General features: G+C 34.9%; 2 protein-coding genes across 13 annotated transcripts in view; one reads left to right on the forward strand and one right to left on the reverse strand.

Moving 5' to 3' along the window:
- Window positions 1-14364, reverse strand: part of SLCO1A2 (solute carrier organic anion transporter family member 1A2) — a 130463-nt gene that overhangs the window by 49096 nt on the left and 67003 nt on the right. For 3 of the 9 annotated variants that reach the window (XM_077771172.1, XM_077771170.1, XM_077771166.1), the window contains exons 3-6: window positions 10842-11032; window positions 10383-10502; window positions 5777-5918; window positions 1114-1246 (exon numbers count right to left, since the gene is read on the reverse strand). In XM_077771172.1, the coding sequence (XP_077627298.1) occupies window positions 1114-1246; window positions 5777-5918; window positions 10383-10442 (335 nt within the window). In that variant the 5' untranslated portion in view covers window positions 10443-10502; window positions 10842-11032. Of the gene's footprint in view, window positions 1-1113; window positions 1247-5776; window positions 5919-9423; window positions 9534-10382; window positions 10503-10841; window positions 11033-13403; window positions 13518-14364 lie in introns of those variants that run through there. The other 6 variants (XM_077771167.1, XM_077771169.1, XM_077771168.1 and 3 more) reach the window with 6 other exon arrangements.
- IAPP (islet amyloid polypeptide) overlaps window positions 12893-14364 on the forward strand; it is a 53351-nt gene continuing 51879 nt past the window's right edge. For 3 of the 4 annotated variants that reach the window (XM_077771179.1, XM_077771176.1, XM_077771177.1), the window contains exons 1-3: window positions 12893-12940; window positions 13493-13582; window positions 14159-14201. The gene's annotated coding sequence lies outside the window, so the exon portion shown is untranslated. Of the gene's footprint in view, window positions 12941-13492; window positions 13583-13740; window positions 13799-14158; window positions 14202-14364 lie in introns of those variants that run through there. The other variant, XM_077771178.1, reaches the window with a different exon arrangement.

The raw sequence follows: 14364 nt of genomic DNA on the forward strand, positions 1-14364 counted from the left end.
AAAAAAAAAAAAAAAAAAGAGTGAGAGTAAAAAGGAAAGCAGAAGCTATGCTATCCAGGACCTAAGTTAACTGAAGGGAGGAAAGAGGCAAAGCAAATTGCTAAGGATAATGGTGAGGGAAAATTTCAAGGAAGAAGCCATGCACCAAGCCTAGGGAGATTCCAGTTCAGACTGTAGATAAAGAATTGATGGTGACATAGAGGTATCTCTAGGGCAAAAATGAAACCTTGTGATATGTCTGAGTATTTTAAGATGTTGCCCCACCAGTGGAGAGTTTGCTGATGATTAGTGAGAGATAAAAAGAAAATGAATCAAATAAAAAAGGAGCAATTATGAAATCCAATAAAAATAAAAATCATATAAGAAAGAAATAACAGCATGGCTCAGCAATGAAAGACACTTATATAGTCATACACATGAAAATAGTGAATATAATTTTATAGTAAGATACCAATATATATGACATAACATGAAAGTATTAAAAACTAAAAGGTTAGACATTTACTTAGAACTATGGAGGCAAATAGCAGAAGAAAGAACTAAAAGAATTGCAAATTGGGGCATCTGGGTGGCTCAGTCGGTTGAGCGTCTGACTTCGGCTTAGGTCATAATCTCACGGTTTCTGGGTTTGAGCCCTGCGTCAGGCTCTAGGTTGATAGCTCAGAGCCTGGATCCTGCTTTGGATTCTGTGCCTCCCTCTCTCTCTGATCCTCTCCCGCTCACGTGCTCTCTCTCCCTCCCTCAGAAATAAATAAAACATTTTTTGAAAAAAAATGCAAATAGCTTCTCTTGAAAAGCAGTAATATGGACAATGGTGAAGGAATAACTCTTTTTGCAAGATAATAATTTTTTCTGGCCCTAAAAGTCTTTTCATCAGGCTCCAATCCATAAAATCCCAAATCTCTACTTCATATATGGACACAATAGGACTATGTAAGTGAGGTGAGGCAGCCAAGAGCACAGTTGACCAGTGGGATGGAATCTGCATCTTCCAGTTCCCATTGCAGTGTTCTGTGCTTTTAGGAAACTTTGCTCCTAGAAAGGAAATTTCAAGTTTCATTCCATACAGTCAAAAGTTTAATCTATGAAATAATCAGGAACTGGAGTACTTACCGGTCCATGAGGAAATGAGGTAGAGATTGTAAGAAACACCCTAGACCCATAACCACACATCCAACACCAATCAGTATGGGTCTATGTAGTTTGGTTCCAAAATAACTCACAAAGATAATCAACAAAAGATTTCCTAAGAAAAAATTGAGATGAAAAATGAGTATTTCAATTAAGCATGGACAATATCTTAGCTTCATTCAATCACTTATTATATAGCATTTATTGTGTAAAACCTATTTCAAATACTAGGACTGGTACTAGGGATGCATGAAACAATAAATGAATAAGACACAATCCCTGCCTTGAAGAAAGACTCTGTTTCACAATGTTAACAAATATACAAACAGATATCTGTGGGAAACTAACAGTTAAAGACAGCAGCAGAAGAAAAGCGAGTGGAAGGGATTAAAGAAGAGTTCTGACAGATGTTAAAGACTGTGTGTGATTATCTAGCCTTAGAAATGTCACCTCTAGCCTTTCCCCCATGCCTGCTCCAGAGAATATTATAATGTTTTCCAATGTTTGAGAAGAGAAGCAAAAATCAAATTCAGATAGATATATGTTTTATAACCCATTATTTACATATAACTTTGTATTGGTCAACATAACCAAGCCAGAGATCTATGTTTATTTTTCTCTCCTTACAAGTAAAAAATAGTAGATACCTCAATTCTCCACTGTGTTTTAGAAATAAGACTTGCTTTGAGGAGTAAATAATTCAATAAAAAATTTATCCACATGTCTTAGAATGAAGTTTAAGGATAAAGAAACTAATTGTGGAAGCCTCATTCTGATGAACAAGTCCTTGATAAGTATGGCATAAAAGGTTGAAAAAACCAAACACAGGAGAAAGTTTTCATATCATACATCTTAAATTCAGTAATCAATATTCTCCCTGATCATCTTATGCATGAGGAAAACCTCTATGATGAGCTTGAGAACTATAAAAGTTTTAAAAACCCTCCCTCCATTTGTTAATAGTTTTCTATGCAGTGATGTATATTTTGAAGACTTTTCTTTCCATATCTGTTTCTCTCTAGTCTGCCATGTAAGTAAAAGAGATGTTAGTGCCTACATTATTTTATATGGACAGTGCCCAACCACGTGCAACCACCTTGTCCTCCCTAAGGTCTCTAAAATTCCCATCATCAAAGCCATCCAAGTTTAAGGTATTGTCTCTAGAAAGCCACCGTTTGAAATCCATATCCATTTTTGAAAGAAGAAAGGAAGAGACTTCACTCCACATAAGGGTGAGCCGACCTTTCAATTTGCATTTCTCTGTCAGTAAAATAATCACCATGACAGGGAATAGGAAAGGACAGATAGGATTTTATCAAGGGTATGGGGAATGCTATCTATGAACATTACTGAGGAAAGGTAAGCAAAGTAATACATTTATTGATAGCTGTAAATTACTTCTTTTCCCTTCAGTGATTATTTCAGATCTTTGTCACTCTTCTCAAGCCACCTATCACCACTTAATGTCCATTGTTAGTACTTTCTACTTTGTCAAGAAATTTAGGGCAGTCCAGGTTTCCAGTTATGGCCTTACCTCCTTCTTTCTGTTTCAGAGGTTGTGGGGTCTATCCTATCACACAGTCTAACACACAACCTGGGTACTTCCGTTCCCTCTGGAAACTTACTCCAATAATTAAAATCTCTCATACATGTTAAGTCTCTCCCTACTTGCTGCATTTTAATTTCAGATGTTCTCTAGTTTCTCTCCAAACTGACAGTCATCTATAGCCACAGATTCCACCTCTTTCCCTCCTATTCTTTCCAAAACCCACTGCTTTCTCTGTGCCTCCTAGCTTCCAAATCTACTCTTCAGCTAAACATGGCTTGGCAAAGATCATCAATGACCTAATTATAAAACCCAGAGAATAGTTTTCTATCCTTATCTAACTGGATATTTTTAATGCTTTTGAGACCATTGAGAAATCTTTCTTTTGGAAACTTCTACTCCCTTGGTACCTATACCTTCTCTCCTATTTTCCCTTTAATTCTGTTTCTTCTCTTGACCCTTTCATGGGCTACTTTCTTCCACCTGTCCATGAAATATCGGTGCCTCTCAAGGATGCACTCTGTCCACTGTACTTGTCACCCTATACCCTCTTCTTAAATAGCCTCGTCTGTTCTCTAGTTTTAACAGCCATCAATTTACTCACTAAATTGGCTCCAGCCCAGACAGTTCTTCCATGCTTCCAACTCCTGTAATTGTAAGGTGGACATCACTACTCAAAGATCTCACTGCTACTACCATAATTTTCCTAAACAGAACTCATCATCATTCCCATAGCCACCACCACAATCTTGTCCCCCTTCCCCACTATCCATTCCAGTACCCAAGCTGTAAATCTGGGGATGCCTACTTTTCTCACCCACAACATCCAAACTGTTACTTAGTTCTCAGAAATTTAACTCCTAAATATTTCATACATCACCCTCTTCTCTCTATTCTACCAGCATGATCCTGACACTGGCCCAGATAGCTCTTTCTTGTGCTTTTGCATTGCCCTGCTAGAATCTTTGGCTGTCTGGCCACTTTCAAATCTACCTCCAACATAGCCACAAGTGTGGCCCTGCTAAAAAGCAAAGACCTTTGTTTTAAATTTTTAAAAATATTTTATTTATTTTTGAGCGAGAGAGCTCAAACAGGAGTGGGGGTGAGACGAAGGAGGTACAGAAGATCTGAAGCAGGGTCTGTGCTGACAGCAGGAACCTAGATGTGGGGCTCAAACTCACAAACTGCAAGATCATGACCTGAACCAAAGTCAGTTGCTCAAGTGACTGAGCCATCCAGGTGCCCCATGGGACCTTTGTTTTAAATAGGCCCTCTTAACCTGCCATATATAAACAAACCCCCAAGGAGTCCGTGGATAGAAATCAGAAGTTGCATGAACATGAGTGAAAAAAAAATTGCATCTTTATTTTCACCAACTTTTAACTAAAGTTAATGTTAGCATTTTCTTTGATAGTGAGAGTGGGCACAAACTATAGTAGCCTTAACAGTACCTATGATTTTCTCACAAATTGTCACCAACAGAAGTTATAGATATTTGCATGATCATTGCATTGTAATGTAGATACCTCAAAATATTGACACTACCCATTATATATTTAGTGTCTTGGTAAGCACAAATATTATTATATGGCAGGTTGTTATAATATTTTGATAACTATTTAAATAAAACTGGGTTTCTTTTTACTTTTTCCTTTTTATTGTTATAGTTTTTATTTCATGCAAGTTCCATAATAAATACACAAAGTCAACCATATTCCATTTCTCATCCTGCCCATTTCTCCAGAGTCACGTCATAATAATTCTCACATAAGCTTTGTGAGTCAATAATATTGGGCTGAATGTTACTCCCCACACAAATTACTATGCTGCTTCACCCTTATGCTTCTTCTATTGGAATTCCCTTCATGCTCATCTAATCTTGTTCCTTTACCTAGACAACTGTTTACTCTTCTGTCAAGATCTAACCTCAGTAAGGCTATGTCCCTGCTGTATGTTCCTATAGGAACTTGCATCTATCTATGTCACCAAACTTACTGCATTCAGTTAAAATTATTATTAGGTGTCTATGCCCTCCATTCAACTATGAGTGCTGCCTAAGCAAGGCTATAAAAAGAGTTGTTTCTAAGTCCATCACCAGGTTCCAGCACACAGATGGTACTGAGTTCGGTTTGAGAGAGTTAAGTGCTAGAATACACAATCAATCAAGCATCACCTGTTTGAGTTTTGCCTTTCCTCAATCCTGATTTTTCTTCCAGATATTAAGTATATTAAAGGTAACATTTACCTTGGAGGAAGTAGAAATGACTCTAAAACTGTGAAAGAATGGCATTCATATTTTTATGCAGCTTTGTTTACAAGAGAAATCTTTCTCTTCCTCATTCCTCCCTTATCTTCACATCTTCCAACCCTCCACAAAACTCAGAGAGTAAGAATAGACTTTATTCTTTCCTAGAGTCTGTTTCTGAAATAAATTCAGGGAGATGTGAAAACAGTTTCTTCTTCCTGCTGCACTTAGAAAGAAGAATTGCTAGCCTCCCAGAAACAGCAGGAAAAGAAAAATATTCGTATATTCCTTTGGAAAACAGATTCCTTTGTTTTCCATGACGTATGTCTTCTAAATAGGAAAATAGAGCTTTTAAGAATTATCAAATGAAAGATTAAACTGAAAAATTCTAAATACTCTGCTATTTATGCTAGATAACAAAAAACTATTAGAATAAAAAATTCAGTGGTGGGATATGTGGCAATATTTAGGTGTTATTTGGGGGAAAATTCATCCATTATGGAAAACATATTATTCAGTCAGATTAGACAAACTAAAATTGCAAACAAGGAAAATAAAATTCAGGCTAGCTTTTTTTTTTTTTTAATTTTTTTTTAATGTTTTATTTATTTTTAGGAGAGAGAGAGAGACAGCGTGAGCAGGGGAGGGTCAGAGAGAGAGGGAGTCACAGGCTGAAACAGGCTCCAGGCTCTGAGCTGACAGTCAGCACAGAGCCTGACGCCGGGCTCGAACCCACGAACTGCGAGATCATGACCTAAGCGAAAGTCGGACGCTTAACCGACTAAGCCACCCAGGCGCCCCAGGCTAGCTTTTGTATAAAATACAAAAAGGAGTAATACAAAAATAATTCATACCTATCTCAAAGCTCCCATTAATAAATCCAACTAGAGATGTAGGAATGTTGAACTGTCTTTCTATTTGTGTGAGCATGGAATTCATATAAGATCCAGATAGTGTTTTGGATACAAATGCACATGTTATTGCCAACAGAAACATCTAGGGAGAAAAGAATATAAGAAAACAGAAAAAAATATTTTTAAATTGTGTATTTGCCATTTGTTGACAAAATATCATCTACCATAAGACTGATTGTCTCCAACAGAAGTAACCCTTAAATTTGCAAGAAACTTTTAATACGGTCTGTTCATCTGGTCTTTCATGCCATGTTGTCTCTTTGAAAACTCAAAGTAGGACCAATTAGTAATATTGAATTTTGTGGGTAGCTGTAGCCTCATTATTTTATAGGTACCTTTTGTACATACACAGAAACAAACATTCTAAATAAAAGATAGCTAATATCTTCAACACTACAATGCCTTCTGTAGTACAAGAAATTCAGATATGATAATAAAAAAGAAACATACGATTACACAAAGACATTATTTCTGTAGGAAATTTGTTCAAGGTAATATGTAAATTATGCAACATTAGACTGGTGCTCACTACCAGTTTATTTATTTAAAGCAATATTATATTATACTATAATAAAAACAAAATATATTATAAAGTAATTACAAACCATTATAAAATGTTTCTAAATGGAACAGGTATTTGCTATAATAAACAAATATGAATACAATAAATTTCTATATATCGAGTCACATTTCCTGTATAGTGATACAGTTTTAGAGGACAGTCAGATTCATGTGATCCGTAACAAAAATCAAGACAACTTAACAAACAAAATCATTGTGATCACCAAAAGCTAGTATGGTTTTACTGAAAGGGAGGAAAAGTCACAATTTTTATAGTTTCATAAATTAGAAAGAAGCAGACTTAGATTTTAGTAGAATATTTGGCAAATGGGTATTGTATACTGATTGATAGTATAGGTAAGTAGATATAAAATAGAGATAAATAGATTTAGGTCCTCCTGAATGGTGGTTTTCCAACCCTAGGCCATGGGACTTTTTCCTTGGTCTCACTTAAAGATGTTTCCTGATGAGATTTCCATCCTGGAGACCATTCAGTCTACTTTCTAGCCAGCCGACTAAATCTCTAAAATCCTCACCTCTCCGCCTTCAACATTCTCAAGCATAAACCAGCCCCACAGTTTGTATTACTTGTACATTCACTTCACAATTATTCACAATCTTTTCTATTTCTGTCTTCAAACCAGTCATGTGGTCTTCATGATCAGCAAATGATCTCAGCAACATCACCATCAAACTTACCCCCATCTCTGCCTCTCCAATTCCCTTCCTGCCTTCGAAGGATAGGTGTCCCTTCTCCAGTACAATAAAATGCCTCTACCCATGCTTTTGAATCCATTCTTCCCATTTGATACCTTGATTCATCGACTGATACTCTCTTCTCTATTCTCAACCTCACACTCTTTACTACCTCTCTACTAATTTATATATGTATTCAAAATATTTCTGTCTTTAAATCTATATATTTTCCCCCTACACCCTGATGGTTGCTATTCCAGCTACCATGAGGATGTTTGGAAGAACAGTCTAAGTTTATTGCCTAGACTGTTTAACTTTCCATTCACCCTTTACTTTCCTACTGTCTAGCCTGTCCTGAAGCTACTCCATTAAAGGTCAAAAACAACTTCCTGATTTCCAAATCCAACAGATACGCCTCAGTTCTCAGCTTCTCTGATGTCTCTTGAGTCATTTGACTCCATTAATCTCTCTTTTCTTCCTGAGGTTCCCACCCCACCCCCACACACCTATATGTGCACTGACCTGCTAGAATTTTTCTATTCAGTCTTCTCTTTGGCCAGATTGTTCAGGATTTGTCTTGCACCCTCTACTTTTTGTGCTATCTGTTCTCTCCTTAGGAAATCTCATTTATTCTCATAGCTTTCCCTATCACCCATATGCTGAAATCTCTCTAATGTACACACAGTTTAGATGAGACAATTGCCAACATTCCTTAGTTGCCTCTAGTCTTGTCCAAGCCTAAACTCCCTCCACTTGCCACTAATTTGGAGCTTAGTAAATATCTATCAAATGAATTAATAAAACCTATAACTGGCATGTGATTTCACTTCTTAAAATGTTTAGTGACTTCCCACAACCAAACATTTCTACTTTTTTAGATGACAATGTTTCATCTATACCTCAATAACATTCCTGCTGCTTATCACTACACATAATGTTCTACTTAAAGTTTCTATAATTGACCATGCCATTTTACATCTGAGTGCCTTTTACAGGGTGATATTCCACTTGTAATACTTTTCTTCCTCTTATGCATATGATAAATATATACTCGATTTTTAAAAGTCAACTCTGTCATCATTTCTATTGTGGAGACTTCCTTGTCTTTCTGCTCCCCAGGTAGCTTTAACCACTCACCCTTTACCTTCCCATCCTGCTGTGTACTGCCTCTATTATAGCCCCTATCACAGTGCACTTTATTTATGTGCTTGGATGCCTCCTTCACTGTACTGTGAACAATTCAAATATGGGATCCATATATTATTTATCTTTAGATCATTGGTGTCTAGGCACTTAATACAGATTTGCTGAATTAATGACGAATAAGTATTCAAAAACATCTTGAAGAAGTGGTCAGAGTTGAAAGTAAGCTAAATATAAGATGAAATATAATAGAATTTAATACACCTAAGCATGAGTTGGCTGTACCAATTCATTGGGGAAATCTGAATAGAAATGTATGGGAAAAAATCCTAAAAAATTTAAATATCAAGCTCAATATGAGCCCAAACCATTATATGGCTATGTCTCTAACTGCTTATTCTTTTATTCTAAATGCCATTTGTAGAAACTGTCTTTACACTATAAATCTTTGCAGAGCACATTATTGAGAATTTAAAAATTTCACATGGTTTTATAATTCAAGTTTCATATTTAAAAGCAAGGTCTACCAAATAACGTACAAATCATCTTTAGTAGTATAATTTATTTTATTTAATATTTTAAGAAAAGACACTAGAAGAATCATGGACCCAGTGTTCTTTGCTAAAACACCTAGATGGGTTACATAAGCTGTTTGGTTCGAGTCACAAGGTAAAAGAAACAGTGGCTATTCTGACTCATGTCTAGTGCAAACTAACCTCTATATTTGTGAAGCTAGTTCTACTAGCTCTTAACGATAGTGCTCCAGAGTTTGAAGCAAATGTAGTGATAGTCTACTGATGCTTTCTTAAGAATTTTGCTTAATATGCATATTTCTAAGTTCATAGAAGAAAAAAAAATCTATTAAGCAGTTGCTTATCAATTTACCTGATAAACTTGTCCTAGTAATATTTTACCATAACATGAACATCAATATCTAATCTTGCCAAACCCCTAAGTAAGCAAATATTACATTAAAATCAATTTTTTAGAAATGACACCTGATTTTTATACACAAATGCTATTAATATTATTTTTTCTTCCATGTTCTTATTTAAATTCCAGTTAGTTAACATACTGTGCAATTAATAATAATAACTAATATTTATGGAATGCTTACAATATTCTAGTCATTTTCCAAGTATGTAAAAAGGAAAATAAATCCTATGAAACAGGAAAATTGTTATTACCTTTTTCAAATAAGAAAGCTGAAGCAAGTACAAAGCACAGCTTGTCCAAGTTCACATGGCAAGAAAGCAGATGAATCTGGGTATGAACACGAGGAGCCTGAGCCTAGATCCTTGTTTTTGATTATTCATTTTTAGGATAAAGACATGAGAATTGAGGGATAATTTAAGGAGAATTTTTTAAATAAATAATTGATATAGCATTTCAGGCAAATGTTTGCTAAATCTAAATCATCACTCTTCATTTTTAATGCATACGTGTAGACTTTCTTTACACACGTATGAAGAGAAAACAAAATTTGGTAAAATATTGGTGACATTAGTCTAGAAACCACTCAGTCACTGGCTTTAGAATCAAGACAAATATCCACAGCCCTTGGTTTAAAACAAATTCAAAGTTTCTTTGAAGGCAAATGGCTTTGAAGCTATACAAAAAGAATTTGTTCTGAAATAGTCAAGAATACCAGAAACAGCTAACAAAATGGGCATTATTCTTATAGACAATGGTTGATAAGTTGCCAACGCTTGAAGTAAACATTTGTTTTACTAGGTCATTGTGAAGTAATCATTGCATACAGACCAACAAAGCGTTCCTGTACAATGAACCGTTTTCTAGGTGAGATTCCCATACTCCTCTGGACTAAAAACCCCAAAAGAATGAGCATTAAATTGACCTTTTGATACACAAAATTAAATCCTATTGTAACATATTATTCCCTGAAAACTTTTAAGAACTTGTCTTCCATTTAAGTTTCTCAAAATCATTTCTGATTAAATTGCCTGAATCAGTAGCCCTATTTAACCCTCAATTATAAAACCAACTTTATTAAAGCAAGAAATTATCAATATATCAGATAATGTGACATTAACATTAAAGCACTTCATGTGAGCAACCTTACAAACTCTAAATTTAAGAAAAAAGGCACATATATATATATATCTATACACCCAAAAGTTCATACCTTCATCTTGGAAAGACATCTTATTCTATGGGTTTCAATTCTTTTCTCATTTTCTGCCATCTTGCTCTTCTGAGTGTTCCAAGATATTTACGTTTCAAAGATTGATATTCTTAGTTCATCCTTTTAAGAAGACAAAAATCTGTTAACTGACAAAATCATAAATTGTCATTCTTTTGAAGAAAGTACAAAATCTGAGCAACAATCAGATTCCATTGTATTATAAAAATACCTTAGAAGCTTTTATTCAGATCTAGAAAATAATGATGTTAGAGAAGATTTAGTTGCTAATTTTCCACTGAGAAAGTTACATCAAATAACTTTAGTTACTCTTTAGCCAGATAAAGATATTAGAATAATTTGCTATGGTCCCCTTGCAAAATAATGCCCACGTGGTTAAAACAAAGCTTTTCATTTCTTTAGCCAAAACAAATAGAACCAAAGTGAGCTTTTTGGACTTACATGAAAATGCTGCTTTTAAGAACACAAAGACTTTGATTTGTGTTTGTGCTAAAAATCTGCTTCAGCAAGCCTACCAAGGCTCAAAAATCTCTATTTGGCCAGGCTCCCTCTTCAAGTTCTTTGCGTTCCAAGACTTCCCTGGAGTCTCAGGAAGGGAAACACTTTCTGGGGCACTGCTGATTCAAGGAAACCTGGGGAGATATGGAATTTTAATCATGGAAATAGCCTAAGTGAAAATAACAAATAATTCTGTGATCTGGAAAAGAATCCTACAGTTGCAAGTTAGAATGTGAGGTGTATAAGAAGACCAAACATTTAAGTGAAGATCTATATGCCTACATATATAATAAATACAGATATATGTGTACCTATATATAACACATAGACACACATTTTTATATGTAAAACAAGAAGATAAGTTAAATTCTATTAATTTCCACTAACCCCTTCACAAAGATTTTGTCTATTTGTTTTTTGAAACTAGGGCATTATTTTGCACCAAAAACAAAGTGTTTCACTCTGACAATATTTATTCTCGTAAATCTACTTCAACTCACCAAAATGATACTTTAGTAGTATTCTCAGTGTTCATTTATTAAACTCTTCTGAACAGTATCCATTCAATCCTCAATGATCCCCATTTTCTAAAACTTAATTGTTTTACCTCTATATGTTTGCTGAATCCTACTTCCTAACATGCATGAAGGCAACAGTCTGAACAATTATGTATGAACTTACTTCTCTTTACTCATTCTCTCACAGATACAACAAATATGTCTGCTAGTACCAGACCAGGGGCTAAGCACAAGATTTCAGCAGTGAATAAGACAGGGCCTCTAATAGACAATAGAAACTAGTCATAAATTAGTTAATGAGCCTCTGTGGAGATTACTTTGACCCAGATCCCAAAGAAATTCTATTTTATTGGAAAAGATAAAACTTTTAAACAAACTCATTGGAGTAGAACTAAACAGCATAGGATCAAATACAAATTGTTCAGTATGTAAGTGGTAAGAAATTCATAGATCATACAGGAAAATTATTAGAGACAATTTTGGCATATATGAGTATCATACACATGAACTCATGCTGAAATCCCCCACCTAAAATGCGAAATCACCTTAACTATAGAGCAAGTACATGGCCCTAGTTTTGGAAAAAACAATAGAGAGGTTAATTTTTGAAAAGAATGGGAACTGCTATCCTTTGGTCCTCATTTGTATTATATCTACTTTTACCATAAACCTCTCAACTGTCCTCATTCCTTCCTTCTCATGGTTTAGAATCCATTCTTTTCTCTGTCATTTCCCTTCCTATTCTCCTTGCCAGTATCTGAGTCAAATTATGGTCACTCAATCAAACAGTAAAAGAGGGAAAAACTTATTCCTCTTCCATGTCAAAGCTGGCTTCACTCTTTAGTGGCTAAAGTCATGATGATTCTAAATGTCTATTTTTCCTGTGTGCCCACAGGACATAGAAGATGGAGTTAGTGACAGAAAGTCACCACAAAGGGGAATTCTGTAGTTCCTTCTATGTGTTGTGAAACTATGTAACCATCTTGAGCAGGTTTTATCACCATGTCTCAAAGATTTGTTTTAAATGTGTTTACTATCTTAAGAGAAGTTCTATAAACAGTTGTCTTGACTTGGGTAAGAGGTAGTGTTTGAAGCTAAGGACTTGGAAGAAATTAAATGTGATGAGTTAATAGTAAACTTTCCCTTAAAAAATGTTGGCCTTTCAGACATGTTTTTAAACTTTTAATAAGGGAAAATCAATAAATGAAAGAGTAAAACTAATTCTGTTTCTTTAACAAAATTAGTGAAATCCAATAGTTAATGTCACCATCACCTTGGCTCCAAATCAGGGAATGCACGTGTTGTTTCTTCATATTCTCATGGCCCTGCAAGTGCCAGCCATGTGAACAGTCTCCTTTTGTTAGCATAGTGTTGTTTATATGGTGACTTCTGTTCCTGGGACCACAGTGTCACCAACAAATCCCCATCAATCATTACTGTTAATGAAAACAACTTGCTTGAGTTTTATTAAGTGGAGAAGCATTTTCTTTCACTAACTCCTTCTCAGCATTCAAATGAAAGCAGGTAATTCTTCAGTATGCATTCTCATACAAATGTGGTTGAGTATCTTCCATGCCTAGTGGTCATGACTCTGGGGTTTTTTTGTTTTTGTATTGTTTTTTAATTGTGGTAAAAGCACATTATAGAATTAACTAAATGCACATTTTTGGTATTTGGATCTCTAGAGCTTCTTCATCTTGCATGACTGAAATTCTATAACTATCAAATGGTAACACTCTGGGAGGTTTGGCATCACTTGTTTTTCAGCCCTTAATGATATGTCTCAATCACAAAAGAGGACATTTTTTTACAAAACAAATTAATGGTCTTATTTGTGCTTTTTCTCCAATATTAAGTATCCAGACACAGTTTTTTATTGTATAAATCAATGAAGAAACATGCATACATTTAATTTTATATTATTCTATACTATTGAATTAAGAAAATAAAGGCTTTTCTTTATCATGACAAAACTAGTAGTACATACATGAAGAAGACTTAAGAGGACATCTTTTCCCTGGGAATAAAAGAGAGGGCTGCACCAGCAAAAATCTTATGAAAGTTGTTTATTTCCAGATTCTTCAAATGGTTCCTACTAGCCCTGAAAGAAGAGAACAGCCTCTTGGTGGTATCCAGCTGAAATAATTTCAACCAGTAGCAAACCAAGTAAGGGCTAATAAGGCATGTGTAGAAGCAACAATAACCCTTTGTATGATGCCTACCAAATTATTTTTCTTCTATTCATTTCCATCAGAAATCAAAAAGTAAGATAATGAATTCTGTAAATCAGCCTCACAAATATAGTTATTATTTTCCTTCCTACACTCAGAGGAGGTACAAGGAATGTATGACTGCAGACAAAATAAGGAGAAACTTAACTGGGTAATAGACTCATATATTGATTTCACCATGCAAAGCAAAAACTAGAACACACAAAAACACAAGCAAAAGCTTACATTAGCAATCCAGCAATAAATATACCTACCATGTTACTCTGAGTAACATATTGTCTAACTCTGGGTAATAGACCACCAATGTGGAAAAAGTAAACCTGAAACCCGACTTCTAAATCTTTAGGAGAACTTATTGTAAAAATCATCAGTGTTATACCCCATGCCAAATCATTCTAGAGAATGACTAGATAATTATGGGAATAGCTAATATTTTTACACACTTGTAATATAAACTGTTTCATTTATTTAGATGATTACTTCAACTCTTCTCTTCCTTTTGCCTACATAGGTATAACTTTGGATACAAAAACATGTTCCTTCAGTTAATTATGGTGAGTAGATACTGAGCTGCTCCTTTTTCTTATATTTTGTCTGTTTATAAAGCTCCCCAAATAACTGGAAATCCAACAAATGTTTACTTTTTCCCCCAACCCATTGATATATGTATTTATTCATTCACATTAATAGAGGCAGCTAGATATAGTAAGAATGTCA

Source organism: Crocuta crocuta, unplaced genomic scaffold (assembly GCF_008692635.1).
Source record: "Crocuta crocuta isolate KB4526 unplaced genomic scaffold, BGI_CrCroc_1.0 scaffold276, whole genome shotgun sequence".
Taxonomy (NCBI): Eukaryota; Metazoa; Chordata; class Mammalia; order Carnivora; family Hyaenidae; genus Crocuta; species Crocuta crocuta.